Raw genomic sequence first — 19,187 nt, 5'->3', positions numbered from 1 at the left:
TCATTTGAGGTGATTCATTTAATAAGATCACTTTGAGACATTTAACAGTGTAATTTGTAATAATTCAAAGTGGTTTGTTCAAGCTAGTCACTGACTCATTAACTTTGAATCATTTAAGTGATAACATTGAATCATTTAATGGGATCACTTAAAGGGGTCATTTTGAATCATTTTATATGGCCACTTTGAGTTTGAACCATTTGAAACAGTAAATGATGTGGTCACTGAGTCATTTAAGGGGGTCTTTGAGTCATTTCAGTCAGTTAATGGAGGCCAGTTTGGGGTCACTTTTTACAACTTCAATTTGAGGTCACTTTGAGGTGCTAAATCAGGTTAGCCCGCACCTTTTCAGTCACATCTGCTTATGTGAGAATGTACCCATTGTGTCTCATTATTAATTGAGCTACTTCAGAAATAATCGTCCTAATTCGGGCCGCGTATACAGTAAGTCCACTTAAAAAAGCTTGAGTGAGTTGTTCTGTCTCTTTCTTTCACATTGTGCCAGAGTTAATGAGAAAATGGAGAGCATCTGTCAGATATGTGGAGCTCGGTGCCCCAGAAGTACCGCCAATGTGTGCCTATATGTGTGTGTGTAGATGAGTATGTTTGCCTGTGCGAGCTCTGTGCCCCAATAAGACCAGCTGTAGATTTCAAGGTCTCCAAACGGGCTCATAGCGCCACTGTATGGGGCCCTCAGAGAGCCAGTGAGATGCCTCAGCATGCCATGATGACAGCTGGGAAAATGATGGCTTAGATAAATTAATAAACTAGGAGAAGAAAGAGAATGCTCTATCTAAATAAGGCCATGCCTCGTATGATGAGCTTATATGCTTTATTAAAAGCACACTGTACTCTTCTTTAAAGAGAAAGCAGGCAGAAACAAGTCTGTTATCCATGGTTTCGGGTTCGTATCTGTGTGAAATCACAGGCAGACATCAATTTTTCATTGATTCTTTGCTGTTTTCAGCTGCAAGGAATCATGGGATACGATTCAGAATAGAAGATGAAATCTCCCAGTGCTCATGTCGTCTCGTATCCAGCGCCTTACTCTGAGGACGTTCACCAACTCGCTCTAATTGTCATTTCCCATTTAAACATGTCAAAACATGGCTGAAGCACATTGTTAGCACATCGTATGCGCTAGCTAGCTCGAAAACACTTGTGAACCTTAGAACATGATTCCTGCTGCTACTCTTTGTGTTAAATTAGATTTCGCAGCAATGACACATTGTGCTTGTGACACGCACACATCTCAAACATGTTCGGGGACCATTTTCAGAAATATCACTTGTCAGTAAGGCTATGGTGAATTGTTCTCTCAGTGTACTAGCGAGCATGTTTTTTGTGATGAATTACTTGAGGTAGCTCTTTCTGTTTTGAATTTGGCCACAAAAGAATAACCTAGCAATGTGCTAAAAAGGACACTTACAACTACCTATGTGCTAAATACTCAAAAGATACTAACAACGACATGGAAGTGTGGTAAAAAATAGCGTTAAATTCACCCCAAACACATTAGCAACCACACAGCAATGTGCTAAACCATGGTAACCACATATCTATGCGTTCAATTCATTTCAAACACATTAGTAAATACATACCCAGATAGCAAACTGACATTAAATCAACGTGGAAACAACGTCTCTCAAGACATTGAAACAACGTTGATTTTGCTCATCGAATTAACGTTGAACCAACGTCAGACGCGGCATTCTTCAAAGCTAAATGAAAATCGAAAATTAGTTTGCTTTCATAACGTTGAAACAACGCGTTGATTTCAAGTTGATTTTCTGTTAGTTTTGAAAAATTGACGCGTTTGACGTTGGTTCAACGTTAATTCGATGAGCAAAACAATGTCAGATCAACGTTGTTTCGATGTCATATTTCCACGTTGATTCAATGTCAGTTTGCTATCTGGGTAGGGATGTGCTAAAACCACTCCAAACACAGAATAGCGATAGCTACACTACAACCCTCAAAACATATTTGGTGTATGCATTAAAGCTACTCTGAAAATACTTCTGTGGTAAAAATAGTCAAAACAGACGTTAAATTCACCCCAAACACATTAGCAACAACATAGCGATGTGCTAAACCACTCAGAGCACATTAGCAACCATGTAGCGACATGTTAAAGCACCTCAAGACATATTTGAAACTGCGTATGTGAAAACACTAGTTATGGTAAACATACTCAGAACACCCTAGTAACCACATATGCGTCCAATTCACTTCAAACGCATAAGTAAATACATAGTGATGTGCTAAAACTACTCCAAACACAGTAGCAACCAAATAGCGATACACTACAACCTTCAAAACATATTTGGTGTATGCATTAAAACTACTCTTAAAATACCTCTGTGGTAAAAATAGTCAGAACACACGTTAAATTCACCCCAAACACATTAGCAACAAAGCGATGTGCTAACCCAGATAGCAAACTGACATTGAATCAACGTGGAAATATGACATCGAAACAACGTTGATCTGACATTGTTTTGCTCATCGAATTAACGCTGAACCAACGTCAGACGCGTCATTCTTTCAAAACTAACGGAAAATCAACTTGAAAATCAACGCGTTGTTTCAACGTTATGAAAGCAAACCAATTTTCGATTTTCATTTAGCTTTGAAGAATGCCGCGTCTGACGTTGGTTCAACGTTAATTCGATGAGCAAAATCAACGTTGTTTCAATGTCATGAGAGACGTCGTTTCCACGTTGATTCAATGTCAGTTTGCTGTCTGGGTAGCAACCAAATACTAAGTTGCTATGAATGCTAAATCTACTTCTAAAATACTAGCAATTGCATAGAAATGCATTAAAACTACTCAGTACGCCTTATTTGCAATTGTATAGCAATGTGCTAAAAGAACACCGTAGCAATCACAGTGCACTAAATCCTTTAGAAAACACAAGTAACCATATAGCAATGTATTAAAAGACCACTCAGAACACCCTAACAACCGAAAAGCAACACTCTGGCAACCACCCACACGGTTTGTTGAATATTTTATATTTATTTTAAGCAGCCATGATTTCAAATCTGTGTTGATTAATGCTCTGCTAAGATCAGATCAAGCCACAGCTGTTTCTGGGATGAGAGTTGAGGGTTGGGTTTTGTTGTGAGCAACAGATTCTCAGTGTATTTTAGCTCGTCTGTTGACAGTGTCGACATAGATAGGAATATTATGTTGTTATATTTGACAGCAGCTGAAGTCTAGGCAGGAGTTAGCATGAAGTTTGTCATTCTGAAGACATTTTTTGCATTGGAGACACAGCTCTGGCACACATCATGGGTTTCAGCTCGGCTAAGTGAACAGTTGTGTTCTGATGATGGTACAAGTGGGCTTTTAAAGTGACTAAGTCACTGGGGATATCACTTGAGTGCTGTATACTGCCTATTTTATCCAAAAACAAAAAAATCCCTTAATCAGTATTTTCTTGTTTTCATAGTCATGTTTTTAGCTAAAATATCTACACATAGTGTTAGCAAAGAGAATATGTTGAATTAAATTGTGTGGGGGGAAAAGGAACTTCAAGCTGTTCGCATGTGCATTATGGGATGCAATGTGTAAACTTTTGTTGGTCATTTGGGTATTTAGAAATAAGTTTACATACTAGTATACTGCAGCAAGAGTATTAAGGTGGTAACTTAAACTGAAAATTATCGAGGCTTGTTTCCGCTACAGAATAAAACATTTGAAAGATAATTGCTCCTTTTTATCTCACAATTGCATGTTTACATCTTGCAATTCTGACTTTATTTCTCAGAATGGCAAGATATAAAGTTGCAATTGCGTGTTATAAAGTAAGAGTTGTGAGATATAAACTCACAAATGCGTGTTATGAAGTCAGAATTGCGAGATATAAAACTCACAATTGCGTGTTATAAAGTAAGAGTTGCGAGATATAAACTCACAATTGCATGTGATGAAGTCAGAATTGCGAGATATAAACTCACAATTGGGTGTTATAAAGGCAGAATTGCGAGATATAAGCTCACAATTGTGTTATAAAGTCAGAATTGCGAGATATAAGCTCACAATTGGGTGTTAGAGTTGCGAGACATAAACTCACAATTGCGTGTTATAAAGGCAGAATTGCGTGATATAAACTCACAATTGTGTTATAAAGTCAGAGTTGCGAGATACACCTGTATAAACTCACAATTGCGTGTTATGAAGTCAGAATTGTGGGATATAAACTCACAATTGCGTGTTATAAAGTAAGAGTTGCGAGATATAAACTCACAATCGCGTGTTATGAAGTAAGAGTTGCGAGATATAAACTCACAATTGCTAGTATGAAGTCAGAATTGCGAGAAATAAACTCACAATTGTGTTATAAAGTCAGAATTGTGGGATATAAACTCACAATTGTGTTATAGTCAGAGTTGCAAGATATAAACTCGCAATTGCGTGTTATGAAGTCAAAATTGCGAGATACACCTGTATAAACTCACAATTGCGTGTTATAAAGTCAGAATTGCGAGATATAAACTCACAATTGTGTTATAAAGTCAGAGTTGCGAGATATAAACTCACAATTGTGTGTTATAAAGTCAGAGTTGCGAGAAATAAACTCACAATTGTGTTATAAAGTCAGAGTTGCGAGATATAAACTCACAATTGTGTTATAAAGTCAGAATTGCGAGATATAAGCTCACAATTGTGTTATAAAGTCAGAATTGCGAGATATAAGCTCACAATTGGGTGTTAGAGTTGCGAGACATAAACTCACAATTGCGTGTTATAAAGGCAGAATTGCGTGATATAAACTCACAATTGTGTTATAAAGTCAGAGTTGCGAGATACACCTGTATAAACTCACAATTGCGTGTTATGAAGTCAGAATTGTGGGATATAAACTCACAATTGCGTGTTATAAAGTAAGAGTTGCGAGATATAAACTCACAATCGCGTGTTATGAAGTAAGAGTTGCGAGATATAAACTCACAATTGCTAGTATGAAGTCAGAATTGCGAGAAATAAACTCACAATTGTGTTATAAAGTCAGAATTGTGGGATATAAACTCACAATTGTGTTATAGTCAGAGTTGCAAGATATAAACTCGCAATTGCGTGTTATGAAGTCAAAATTGCGAGATACACCTGTATAAACTCACAATTGCGTGTTATAAAGTCAGAATTGCGAGATATAAACTCACAATTGTGTTATAAAGTCAGAGTTGCGAGATATAAACTCACAATTGTGTGTTATAAAGTCAGAGTTGCGAGAAATAAACTCACAATTGTGTTATAAAGTCAGAGTTGCGAGATATAAACTCACAATTGTGTTATAAAGTCAGAATTGCGAGATATAAGCTCACAATTGTGTTATAAAGTCAGAATTGCGAGATATAAGCTCACAATTGGGTGTTAGAGTTGCGAGACATAAACTCACAATTGCGTGTTATGAAGTCAGAATTGCGAGATATAAACTCACAATTGTGTTGTAAAGTCAGAGTTACGAGATATAAACTCACAATTGTGTGTTATAAAGTCAGAATTGCGGGATATAAACTCATGATTCTGACTTTTTTCTCGCAATAAAAAGTCGAGATAAAAAGTCACAATACCTTTCTATTCTGTGGTGGACTCAAGCTTCCATAGAAAATAGCCTAGGCTACTCTAGGTCAAAATATGTATTTATTTAAGTGCTTTCGGATAGTTTTAGAAGTAACTGAAGTTAAAAAATAAAGCGCCTTTTAATGTGTGATTTGAATCTGTAATGTTTTTATATGACTCAATACTTCAATTCACACACATCTTAGTCAGAACATCCATGGTTTCCAGAAGCTCCAGTTGAGAACCCTAAAGTCCCCAAATATCTCATAATGTTCAAAAAAATAAGTTCATTTCATGCTCACCACCTGGCCAGTTATTCCAACCCGATACCGTTCCCGCTCAATTTCCTGTTGAAACCTGCAGTGCGACTGCGTATTTGAACAGATTCTGCCATAGAAAAATCACACCTCCGGTCCACACCTGTGAGGCCTACAATAATAGCGTCAGATCCCATGCTGTGGTCGGCAGATAAACCCACCAGCACAGTTTGCGCAACATTTGACAGCAAAGATGCAAGAAGTGTGCAGGCGTTGTTATTTCAAGTTGGACGCTGTAGTTCAAGACTTGTTATTGGACACTGCTAATAAAAATAGTTAGCATGTTAGCATACCCTTAGAGTCACCTCAAAAAGATATGTCCATCATCTTCGTAGCAAGTCTCTCGACATGTTTTCTGTGCGAGAGTGGGTCGATAATGACTATTTATATACCAATGTATGTATGTTATAATGTACGTTTGTTTGTGTGTGTGTGTGTGTGTGTGTGTGTGTGCTAGTGTGGAAAGAAAAAGTCACTTTCATCTCTCTGAGGAAAATATTACAGCCTCTTTAAGCTTTTTTTTCTCCCCAACCAATCATCTTGTCATTTTGATTTATCTGAATTGTGTATCTCCCTGCGTGTGTTTGTGTGAGAGCGAGAGACTATTAGGTGATCGTTTTATGAGGAGAACGGAGGGGGTACAAATGACTTCCACAGAGGATGGCTCTGTCTCTATTTAATTTCTTACCATCCCTCTCGCTGTGTGAGTAAGAGTGGAAATTGTGCATTAATATGCTTTAAATTATATAAGCAGCTTCAGTAAAGACCCCAAAATTGCACACACAGGTCAATTTCTCATAGGCTAATGCTAATGTAAACATTTACTAACTGGCTCTTTTAATATCGTTACACCCAAAGTTCACTTTAATTTAATAATGTTGTGGGTTTCTAACAAGTTAAGCTCTATTACCACTGAAAATCATTGAATTTTTTACCTCAGTTTACCCATATCAAACAAAAATTGCGTTTACAGTCTGTGGGGCGAGGTAAAAAACGGACTTCATCTGAATCAGCTCTTTATAATGACAAACATGTGCTTGACTACAACTTGAATTTAACACCTGCTATTTTAGAGGCTGCTTTTTTAAGCTCAATTGTGGGTGGTTTTGGTACATAGATTTAGCATGCTAAAGTTGAGGAGATATATCCAGCTGCAGACCCGTAGCACCACCAGTTTCAGCACCCCAGCGCCAGAACTGTAAGTGAAGGAGGGCGGAATTATTGTTATTATTGCATTATAGTTATTTTTGCAAGAATGTAAGGACAAAATGGGCCTGAGAGTGAGTTCCTCATTTGATACATTGTAAGTTAAATTTATACAGGATTGTTGTGATAAAATGGGCATTGGGTTGAGTTGGTCATTTGTTGTATTGTTTCTTTTAAAGGGATACTCCACTTTTTTTGGAATTAGGCTCATTTTACAACTCCCTCAGAGTTAAATAGTTGAGTTTTGCCATTTTCGAATCCATTCAGCCGATTTTCTGATATTTAGAATAATATCAGTAACCAGACAGTTTCTGGTCTCATCCCAGACAGCAAACTGACATTGAATCAACGTGGAAACGACGTCTCTCATGACATTGAAACAACGTTGATTTTGCTCATCGAATTAACGTTGAACCAACGTCAGACGCGGCATTCTTCAAAGCTAAATGAAAATCGAAATTTGGTTTACTTTCATAACGTTGAAACAACGCGTTGATTTCAAGTTGATTTTCCGTTAGTTTTGAAAGAATGACGCGTCTGACGTTGGTTCAACGTTAATTCGATGAGCAAAACAAGGTCAGATCAACGTTGTTTCGATGTCATATTTCCACGTTGATTCAATGTCAGTTTGCTATCTGGGATTGACTTCCATAGTAGGAAAAAATATACTATGGAAGTCAATGAGACCAGAAACTGTCAGGTTACTGATGTTCTTCTAAATATCAGAAAATCGGCTTGTTGTAAAATTGGGGGTTGTAAAATGAGCCTATTTCCAAAAAAAGTGGAGTATCCCTTTAAAACAATGCCGAAATCTCTCTCTCTTTTTAGATTTTGTCATTATCATAGAGGGACTGCATTGACGTCACTTTCCCGCCAGAACAACCCCCCTCAGCCTGACTGAGGCCACGTTTACACAAAGCCAGGTATTTAGTGAAACGAATATTTTCATCGTTCAAACACCCGCATAAATACGCCGTCGAGCGCCATCATAACTATGCCAAACCTATTGGTGGCAGTGTAGGGAGAAGGATAAAGCGACAATCGACAAGAGAGAACTTAAGACGTTTTCAGAAATCTCCACTTTGGCCGGAGTTTTTAGAAATAATCGTTTTCTGAGATAAAAACTTTGTTTTCGTGTAAACGAGAGGCCAATCCGCAGGGAAATATATGCGTTTTCCCATCGTGTAAACGGGGCGTGAGTGGCAAAAGATCTGCTGCGTGATTGGATTTAATAGGGGAAACTGTGTAAATGCAACTAAAACAAACATTTTTATCAATTTAAAGCTACACTGTGTGATTTTTACCCCCATCTAGCGGTGAAAAGGTATGACCATCCAATGAATATTAGTTTCTGTTCCTCTCAATTCCGATTTCGTTTTTGCCAATGTAGTTCAACATGTTTTCCAGTTCGACCTCGTCCATGAGTGTTGAATTAACGGGTATGTCCCTCTTTGGCTAATGTACTTTCAAGATAGAAGGGCAACATGGCGACCGACATTAGAACGCTTTACCCGTATGTATTTTCAATGGCATATTATACACTCACGAGAATACTTTATTACTTGAACAAAGGAAATATACATTAATGAAAACATGTATATTTGAAAGAACTAAGCGTTTTTAACTAAAAAGAGTTGCACAGTGTAGCTTTAAACTACATGTTGGACTCAATATAGTGCTCAAATGCTGCAACACTACTGACTTCATCGTGATTGGTAGATCGTTGGAGGGTGGAGCATCAGACCAAAACACAACATTGAGGGCTGCAACTTCACTTTTTAAATTACAATATCCTGGCCGGACAACTGTTGTCAGTGATGTATTTGAAATGAACATGATTTCTTAGTGTCTAGTGACATATCAAGGCCATTTTTATGATTATTTGAAATAAATTTCTTACATACAGTTCCTTTAAGAGATATTTGTGTAATTCATTTAGGGGCATGATTCTTTTAAATGCAGTCTGCACACACATTCGATCTCACTCTTGTACTCATAATCATTCAAATTCTCTGTGTGCTCCTGATGGGTGCTTGTTTACTTCCATTACCCTTGATGGCAATAACAGGCGGTTCCCGACCCATGCGCTAGGAACCTCCCGCTAACATCACACGCTTCCCATGACAAACTGCGGCCTGAGCTCATTAACTAAAGTCAGGTGATCTCGCCGCAGAAGCAGCCCGCAATGACTCTTTGCTTTTAAACTAAACAATTAAAAGCAAAAACGTTGACCTGCGGCATCGACTCGGTTTGCAGTTCGATATTAGCGCTTCCAATGACTGCAAACCCTTTGTTTACTTCAGTAAAAACGTCTAAGTATGGTTATTAGTTGTAATTATCCTTTAGAAGGAACTAAAAGGAATGACTTTCTTGCCATCTCGAACAACTAGCTAGTAATAAAAAACAAAGTTGAAGAGGAAAGTACTCCAAATAGTGCATTAGCAAGAAAACTAGCATTGAAAAAAAAAGCTCACTGAAGGCTTTTTCCCAGCAGGTTTGGACTCCATACGGGTCAGCGGTCCCAGTGCGGGATATTTTTATGTTTGCCGACTCCTGTGTTGCTTGCCGCACGGCCACTGTCATTTTCATTTCTTACATCTATCAATTCCTACTTCACTTTATAAATAAGAAATATGTTTTTCTCATCTTTCCATTTCAACTCTTATGTAAGAAATGGAATAACCAGAAATGGAAAGACGCAGAGGCTTAAAAGTCATTTGGAACCATCCCCCGCTAACGGGAAAAATGCATCAATAATACAAAAAAAAGCCTTAAAACGCATGCAACCAATTTCCTCGTGCAGAGGATTCGAATTCTGTAAATGTTGGGGCATTTTATATTGATGTGCCGTTAAAAACCAACCCAGCTCTTGAGGGGCGGGGGTCTAACTTCCTAAGAACGAGGCACAAGGATAAAACTGTGCAATGCACTCTGGAGGCCTGAGTTTGTAGACGTTTCTACAAGGACGTTTTTCATTAGTGATGTATTGTTTGGAATAAAATAAAGGCTAGCTTGTCTTTAGCTTGTCAATAACGTCTTTCAGTCATCATAAACTGGGCTGCACGGTGTGTGTACTGATTTAACACACAATCCCAATCCTATGTTCTTTGTTGTTAGACCTATACAATGTTTGACACTATTTTTTTATCATAAAATTAGCCCATCATGAAAACTAGCTTGATTTGCTAATTGTTCAATGGTAATTTATATGCGGCTTATTTTAGGTTTGCCATTCCTTTTTTCCTGTTTTGTTTTGCTTTTTATTGTCTCCCTTTTTACTTGAAGGGGTGTGCATAAGACTGATATGACGCCTTCATAACCATGTCATGACATAAGGAGGGTTTATGCATGTTTATGACAACTGTCATTAAGTGTCTTTCGCTCAATAATGACATGTTGAATGCAAATATGACATTGTTTAAGATGTCTTTGTTGGTTTATCATAACGCGTCAGTGTCTTTGTCATGACAACTTATTCGTACAAAAAAATGGTGAAAATGTATTTATTTTTGGCTGTTGACTGTATTTTCTGATTTATGGAGTAATAAAAAGAGATATCCAAAATCCCCCCCTGTAAAAAACCTTTGACTCTAATAAATTTATAAAAATATGAAACATGAATTTTGAACCTGGCTTGATCCAATGTTCAGATTTTTGTTCTAAAATAAATTACGCAAATTAGTGCATATTTAATTAGATAATGCCTCATTTGCATATTTAAACAACATTTCAGAAAATTTGTAATACTTTTTTTTGCAATTATTAATGTAATTAACTAAAATATGGTGATATCTGCTATTAGTTATTTGTTTAACCTATCCGCCTGGCGTGTCTTGCCTTAAAAATGTTAAATCTAATATTTTAATATTATTATTTTTTTAGTATTATGTTTTTTTTTGTTATTATTATGTAAAATATTGTGAAATGTTATTATATTTTTTGTGAAATGCAGGATTCAGCACAAACATTTACATTAAAACCAATTACCAATTTAATTTTGAATAGAACAGCAGGGTCACGAATAGGGGAGAGCTTTTCCCCCCTTAGTTAAAGACCGGCCCATTCCCACTAATAGACTTTGCAATCAGAAAACTGTCGGCCGTCCAAACAGAACCGCCTCTCAGCTCCATTAATCTGGCAAAATCCATCAGAGAGCGTTCATCAGGACCCAAGCGAGCCGTCTGTCAGCATGCCTGTCTTAAAGAGACAAGCTCTGTTTGGGCCTGACAAACAAAAGACGTTATTTTGACAAATTGCCTGCAGATTAGGGACCTTTTTGAAAGCGGGGGCCCCCAGAGGTGGGCCTGGACCGAAACTGCTCCAGGTGTTTGTTTGTTTGTTCGTTTGTGTGTTTACTCGGGCTGAATGTGGGCCAGGGTTGAAGTGATAAAGCAACTGACAGAGCGAAGGGCCCCGGCTCTGTAGGGGACATGTAAAGATCAATGCCGGCCGTGTTTGTCACTCTGCATCAAAGAGAGGTTTGCAAAAAAACTCGACACTCATATGAGAAACGTTTCCTTTTGCAAAGTCTCGCCTTGCTTTGATTCAAAGTCAGCATGGATTTGATGCTTTTATGTGTGATTATTTTTGGGTTTGTGTGCGTGTGTGTGTGCGCTGACAAAATACACCCAGGAAAGCAGGAAAGTCTCGTGTCGGGGGCTGTTTCTACACTACATTTATCTACTTGCAAGAATCAGTCAGATTGTTTTCTTTTCGTGGAATCTGGTTGAATTAAAGGAGTAGTTCACTTTAAAAAAAAAAACTTTTGCTGATAATTTACTCACCCCCATGTCATCCAAGATGTCCATGTCTTTCTTTCTTCAGTCGGAAAGAAATTAAGGTTTTTGATGGAAACATTCCGGGATTTTCTCCATATAATGGACTTCAATGGGAACCAAAGGGTTCAAGGTCCAAATGAGAGTTTCAGTGCAGCTTTAAACGACACCAGACGATGAATAAGGGTCTTATCTAGCGAAACGATCGCTCATTTAAAAAATAAATACAAAAGTTTAAGTTTTATAAGCACAAATGCTCGCCTTGCTCTGTTCTGTGATGAGCGTTCGTGACTCCTGTTCGAACTCGTTCATCAAAATGAACAAATCTTTTTTCGAGTCATGACTCGAAGGGTCCTAGACAAGACCCTTATTCATTGTCTGGTGTCATTTATAGCCCTTTGAAGCTGCACTGGAACTCTCATTTGGACCTTGAACCGTTTGGTTCCCATTGAAGTCCATTATATGGAGAAAATCCTGGAATGTTTTCATCAAAAACCTTAATTTCTTTTCGACTGAAGAAAGAAAGACGTTGACATCTTGGATGACATGGGGGTGAGTAAATTATCAGCAAAAGTTTTTCAAAAGGTTTCACATCAGAGGAGTGAGGTTTACCCGCACAGCAACTACTAGCTGGCCTCCGTTACACTATGCTATTACATATTGATAATGATAACAACCTTGTGTATTTGTTTACAGTAGCAGTTCAAATGTTAATGTAGTGCTAGTCATTTATCCAGCATTGGTTATTGATTAGTTTTACTTGAATTATGAAACTTTTTCAGTAGTTCTCGCTATTGTAGTGCGCTATTACTTACTAGTTCATTATTCAGAGTTTCATGTTAGTTACTCTATAATAGTTACTCATTGGTTCTTGTGCAGTTATCCATTAACAAAGGAACCGTATATTCTAAAGTGTTACCGGTTAAACTTTTAAAACTTTCTTGAGACACGCCAAACGGTCGCCTCAAATCACCAGCTCTCACTGAAAATGTAGGCTTCCGGGTGCTGCAAATGAGCTTTTGAGGGCAGCTGCCTATGTGCAGTAGTCAAGCAGGCGCACTTGGTTTTGGAGCACAGCCTGTGTGTGTGTGTTTGAATGAGAAAGCTGATTAATTCTGTGAATAAAGAGCACAAATGCAATTCTAAGTGAGATGTTTTCCAGAATCCTTTCTTTTGACCTCCGTCCACCTCTCTTCCTTAGTTTATCTGTCTATCTTTTTTTTCTTCTTCTTTTCTATTCTCTGAATCCACCCCCCCAATTCCAAGCCTCATTAAATCCCTCGTCAGCAGCTCTACATCTCATCAGTCACTGCCTCATTTACACACGTCCATCTGTTGGATGCAAGATCACACACACTCTCTCTCTCTCTCTCTGCTGAGATGCATTACAGACCCCGTGCATTGTTCCTGTTCCTTTGGTGTTTACGGTTCTGCTAAATTAGTTAAAACTCAGCTGCGTTCAGTTGGGAAAGGGTTATGTGAGCTGAATAAATTGATAAAAGTATTTTCATACCAGAATATATTTATATGATGTGATATGATTGCATCACAAAAAAGGTTACATTTTAATTCTGAACAGATATTAAAGGAGTAGTTAACTTAAAAAAAAAAAAACTTTTGCTGATAATTTACTCACCCCCTTGTCATCCAAGATGTCCATGTCTTTCTTTCTTCAGTCGAAAAGAAATTAAGGTTTTTGATGAAAACATTCCAGGATTTTCTCCATTTAATGGAGTTCATTGGGAACCAAACGGTTCAAGGTCCAAAGGAGAGTTTCAGTGCAGCTTCAAAGGGCTTTAAACGACACCAGACGATGAATAAGGGTCTTATCTAGGACCCTTCGAGTCATGACTCGAAAAAAAGATTTGTTCATTTTGATTTGAACAGGAGAGTCACGAACACTCATCACAGAACAGAGCAAGGTGAGCATTTGTACTTATAAAACTTAAACTTTTGTATTTATTTTTTAAATGAGCGATCGTTTCGCATGATAAGACCCTTATTCATCATCTGGAATTGTTTAAAGCCCTTTGAACAGTTTGAAGTTTGCACTGAAACTGTCTTTTGGACCTTAAACCGTTTGGTACCCAATGAAGTCCCAATTTGTATCACTTTTATTACTATTTTTCACTAAACATTCATTTGACACCTACATACCATTGGAAAAGCCTTTGCGTCATGTCTATGATGTCTAGAAATGCTTCCTACGTTGTTATCTCACCAGGTTTTGGAATGGAGCCAGTATCTCTCTCCTCTTCAATTCAGGGTGCTTCATTATCATGATGTCCTCTCCTAGCCGCCCCCTTCTCTCTCTTATTGACGCTTGTTGTTTAATGGCTCTGAGTGGGCAGTGCATTTTAAGCTCTGATTAATGGAGCAGTAATGATAGGCTAACACCTAGATGTAGCAGGTAATTAAGCATTAATGAGCTGTGCAAAAGCACTCAGACACACAGAGACTCGGTCACACATAGCCACACATCACCGCCAAGGGCTTTAATTGCTTGAAAGTTGCCCCTCCATTTCTCAGGAGACTTAATTGAGATCTCATCGATGGTTCATTCATGAAGCTTGTCTCAGATGTTTCTCTTAAAATGGCTTTGGAGAAGAAATGAGAAACGAGACAATCGCTGATGTAGAGTAAAGTTGCGATCGCATTAGCAAAGTTTTGAAAAAACGCTTTTGTCAATATAGCGTAGCGATGAAGCACTTCATCGACTTTACGAAATCGGCGTGGGAAAAATGTTCACCTTTTTGTTAAACTTTAAAATCTCGTGCATTCCTGAAATACACTATTAAAAAACTGAATTTTAAGTATAATCAACTTGGATATTTAAGTCATGGGGGTTTGATCACTGCAAACCAATCCCGTGGCCGCACACATTTGAAAATGTGTTTGGCTGTGAAAAAGCCTTGAAAGGAAACCTGTGAAGGGATTGGTTCAAGATTTGCAGTATTGGCCGTAACCCACCGGTTTTCTTGGGGAAGCTCCCAAAACTGAACCACTGGGGTATCTCGGCAAAGGAGAAGTGCTCACTAACACATATTTAGACAGATTTATGAACAAAATTTGAGAGAAATAGGCATTTGCAAACAAAAGCGTTTATATTTTTGTTCAGTGTATATTACTTGAGAAAACTGTAAGTGGTATGAACCTCTTTTTATACTCAACATCTCCTTTATGAAATAGACGAGGGTGAGATTTGGGTGAACTATCCCTTCAGAGAGCTCACATTCGCATTTTTCTATCCTCCGGGAAGCCTTGTAATAAGAAAATTTGGCATTATGTGGAGTGGGGAGAGCAGATGCTTGCTCTCGGATTTAGATAGACATCCTCATTGCCCAAATTATCCTCTTCATGGTGCTTCCTCCAAGATAAGTTCTCCCTCCATTGAAAATACAACACTAAGATCGATTTCAAGTGCAGCTTGTAAGAATTTTATGAAAAGCACAAAGTTCCTGGAGGAGAGGAAGAAAATCTTTGAATCAATTCAATGAAGAAAAAAAAAACATTGAATGTTTTAATTGTGTTTCAGATCCAGTTCCCATTGCAGACGAATCAGTGAATTTCGGTCTTTTGGGTAAGAATGCAATTTCATGCGATTGATAAATCTGCACTGTAAAAATGTCACAATCAACATAAATTACATCAAACTGACTTAATAAAATAAGTTGAATCTTGCAGAACTTAAAGGGATCGTTCACTTTGAACTTAATTTTTGATATGTTTTAGCTTACCTCAAGGGCATCCAAGATGTAGGTGTCTTTGTTTCCTCAGTATTTTCAATTTTGACATTTTTCGGTCAAACCGGTGTTGTCTGTCAGTCATATAATGCAGTTTTAGGGGGTCCACCTCAAAGAGCATGCACAGAGAAGTCAAAATTAAACATGATTTAATGACTCGTGATTGTAAGTACACATTGATGGCCTAAGACACGAAACGAGCGGTTTGTGTGAGAAAACGAACAGTATTTATATCGTTTTTACCTGAATCCAATGTCCAACTGAACCAAACTGAACCGTCTCCAGACGTTTTACCAGGAAGTGATGTAGACTCTCACGCATCTACGTCACGCATTGTTTACACGGAGATTTCGGAAGTTTTACCTTTCACTAAACATATTTAGATATACGGGAAATCGCAATGGAAGACGATTTCGATATATCAAAATATGTTTAGTGAAAGGTAAAAATCCGAAATCTCCGTGTAAACAATGCGTGACATAGACTCGCGAGAGATCACTTCCGGCGTAACGTCTGGAGACGGTTCAGTTCAACGGCTGTTAACAAGAGGTAAAAACTATATAGATACTGATCGTTTTCTCACACAAATCGCTCGTTTCGTGTCTTAGGCCATCAGTGTGTACTTACATTCACGAGTCATTAAATCATGTTTCATTTTGACTTCTCTGTGCATAATCTTTGAGGTGGACCCCCTAAAACTGCATTATAGGACTGATAGACAACAACGATTTGACCAAAAAATGTCAAAATTGAAAATGCTGTGGAAACAAAGACACCTACATCTTGGATGCCCTTGAGGTAAGCTAAAACATACCAAAAATTCATTTCAAAGTGAACTATCCCTTTAAAAAGTTGAAAAAATTTGTTTAACTTATTTCGATGAGTTAAAGCAATGTAAAAACATATGTTGTCATAACTTGTTGATCATAGTGTGAGTGGATTCAAAATCAGATTTGGACTGACAATGAGAACATAGCCGAATGTTTCTAGTATGCCAAGTTAAACTTTGATTATCTGGTCCAGGTGTGTTTTATTGGGTTAACTAAACTTTGAAGGACATTGACCCTCCAGGAGGAGGATTGTACCCCTGTTCTATGGCATTGCTGTGAAAAAAAAAACTTTTGGTACCTTTATTTTTAAGAGTGTAACATGTTTTCATTCGTTTCTGTTCTTCTTGTGATTGTCCAATCACCCAGGAGTCTCTGTAATAGCAGTTTTTGTGATGATACTGCTAATGATGGTAATGGTTCTCCGCTACATTGCCCATCAGAAAGGTACATATTACACCAATGAGGAGGACTTAGCGTTTAAGAGTGACCCGGAGGTGCAGGATGTCTCAGAAAGTCTAGAAGATCCAGAAGAAGGTAATAGTCAACCTCCAAAAAAAGTTCCTCAAAGATTCAAAACTGAAAACTGACACCTCCTGCTTAAAAACGTATTAATAACTTTTTATCAACTCATTCTCTTAACAGTGTTGACAATCTTTTTTTACAGAGGAGCCTTAGTATCTTCTGGCGGGAAGCCTTTGGGACGTTTCCTGTGTGAAATGTATCACTGCGAGCGACAGAAGGATCTGTCGTGTCTCATCTTCCTTTTCACTCCAATCACATATGCCTTTTCCAACAGATGTCCTTTTCTGATGGCTTTACACTCAACCATTCCAAAACTAAAATAGGTTCCCATGTGCGTTAGCACTTGTGAGCAAATTATTATCCTCTGAGTGTTAAAGAATTCTTAAATGATATTAAAATGTGATGTTTCTTTTATACTGTAAACGTTTACCCTCATAAATTAACACATTCATGTCTCCATTTAGTAATATTTGCATAATATTAAACATAATATGAAGTTCTTTGGCTAATTTACACCAATTTGAATGACTGGTTGACATGTATCCTTCAATAAGATAATAATATGAAACTGTCCATAAACTTCGGAACAGATGTGTGTCTGTGAAGAGTTCAGATGCAAAAGCCTCTAAATGCCATTTGAAATTTTCTTCTTTAATGATGATTTTTATCAAACTTGTATATTTAAGTTCAGTAATTTCACTTAAATAACAATTAATAGGTAATTATCATTGCCATTTAAGTGAAATTACTGAACTTAAATATACAAGTTTGATCAAAATCATCATTAAAGAAGAAAATTTCAAATGGCATTTAGAGGCTTTTGCATCTGAACTCTTCATATATATAAGTTCAGTATAAAATTAAGCGGGTGTGTGTGTGTGTGTTTGTTTTATGGATTTTAATATGAACTAGCCTAAAAAAACAAAAATGTTTGTATTATTTTTGTGTTTTGTTTGTAAGCGTCAGAAAAAACTATTTTAAACTATGTATTGCTTCAATTATGAATAAAATGATTACAGAAATTGGTAAAAGGCCATTTCAAAGTTTTGCATGTGAACAGACATGAATATAGACACTTATTAACATTCTTGTGAGCTAAAAAACTAATAATAAGGACCATGATTTGACCTTTGATTCGTGTCATATAGCTGTGTGTGACTGTATAGAGACTAGAGAGGCAATTTTAATGTACAGAAATATAGACGTTTCGGGGTATTAGAAGAATCCAAGTAAATAAAACTGAGTATTGCTTCATTTTGAATCCAGCTTGATATTTATACAATATGAACCAACTGAAAATCTGTTTGCTGACCTATATGTGGTATGCATACAGTAATATAGGCTAGAGCTCTAAAAAAATGTACAAGACACAACTAAGGCTAATGTAAACAGTGCGTGACGGTCCACGTAGGAAACAAAAGACAAACAAACAAAGACTGTGGTTGTTCCTCAAAATTAGCATACTGCGCAAATCAAAAGCTATCTCAGAATACGAGAAACAAACCAAACAGCCCAAACATACAGCTCTCCCTTTGTCTACACAATTTGTTGGAAACTGGTACATCTCGCTATACGACGGAAGCCAGTGACCTGATTAGGGCTGGATGAAAACAGTTTCTAATTAGCGGTGAACAGCGTCACCCCCTCAGAGAGTTGAGCTGAAATAAAGTGTCAACAACAGCAGGAAACTTTCAAAGAAAAACTCCGATATAGCATACGTGCTAGGGGAATTAGCCCGTTCCCGAGCTTGCGACTATTATACGACCATGCAAAATACAATTTAGCAGGGAGGAGCTCACACAAAGAGAGCATGGGCAAATACATCAAACGATACGGGTTTTTTCTAAACTATTTGCTCTGCATTGAGGCTCTCTGGAGATGCTATACAACTTACAGCATCCAGACCACCAAACCCTGACGCCAAAAACGACATCTAATCATGCCAACTCATGTTTGATTCAGCTGAGGTGACGTGATGCCTCAAAAACATGTCAGAACTATAATAGCTTTTCTAGATGCGAAAATGAACTTTCCCAAGGTGTTAGCAACCGATTTGTTTATTTGTATTAAATAGGTTAATGATATCCCTGATTCCCCGGCGATGGAGCATCAAGTAATTTCCGCCAATTTTCTGCTAGCAAATGAACCCGAACGAAGACCCCCCTCCCCGAGTAGGCGACACAATAGGGTCAGTTTGATCCAGCTCTGTTTGGACGTTAATC

The 19,187-nt window shown here is 37.6% G+C and overlaps 1 protein-coding gene across 2 annotated transcripts in view; it reads left to right on the top strand.

Annotated features, from left to right (window-relative positions):
* LOC120486451 (uncharacterized) overlaps positions 1–17,622 on the top strand; it is a 33,793-nt gene extending 16,171 nt beyond the window's left edge. Inside the window, exons 3-5 of one of the 2 annotated variants that reach the window (XM_039682497.2) lie at positions 15,406–15,450; positions 16,810–16,977; positions 17,108–17,622. In XM_039682497.2, the coding sequence (XP_039538431.1) occupies positions 15,406–15,450; positions 16,810–16,977; positions 17,108–17,118 (224 nt within the window). In that variant the 3' untranslated portion in view covers positions 17,119–17,622. The remainder of the gene's footprint in view (positions 1–15,405; positions 15,451–16,809; positions 16,978–17,107) is intronic. The other variant, XM_039682496.2, reaches the window with a different exon arrangement.
* Positions 17,623–19,187: the final 1,565 nt, after the last annotated feature.

This window comes from Pimephales promelas, chromosome 2 (genome assembly GCF_988280905.1).
Source record: "Pimephales promelas chromosome 2, fPimPro1.hap1.1, whole genome shotgun sequence".
NCBI lineage: Eukaryota > Metazoa > Chordata > Actinopteri > Cypriniformes > Leuciscidae > Pimephales > Pimephales promelas.
The sequence above is the reverse complement of the archived record's forward strand: the minus strand, read 5'-3'. Positions and strand labels throughout refer to the sequence as shown.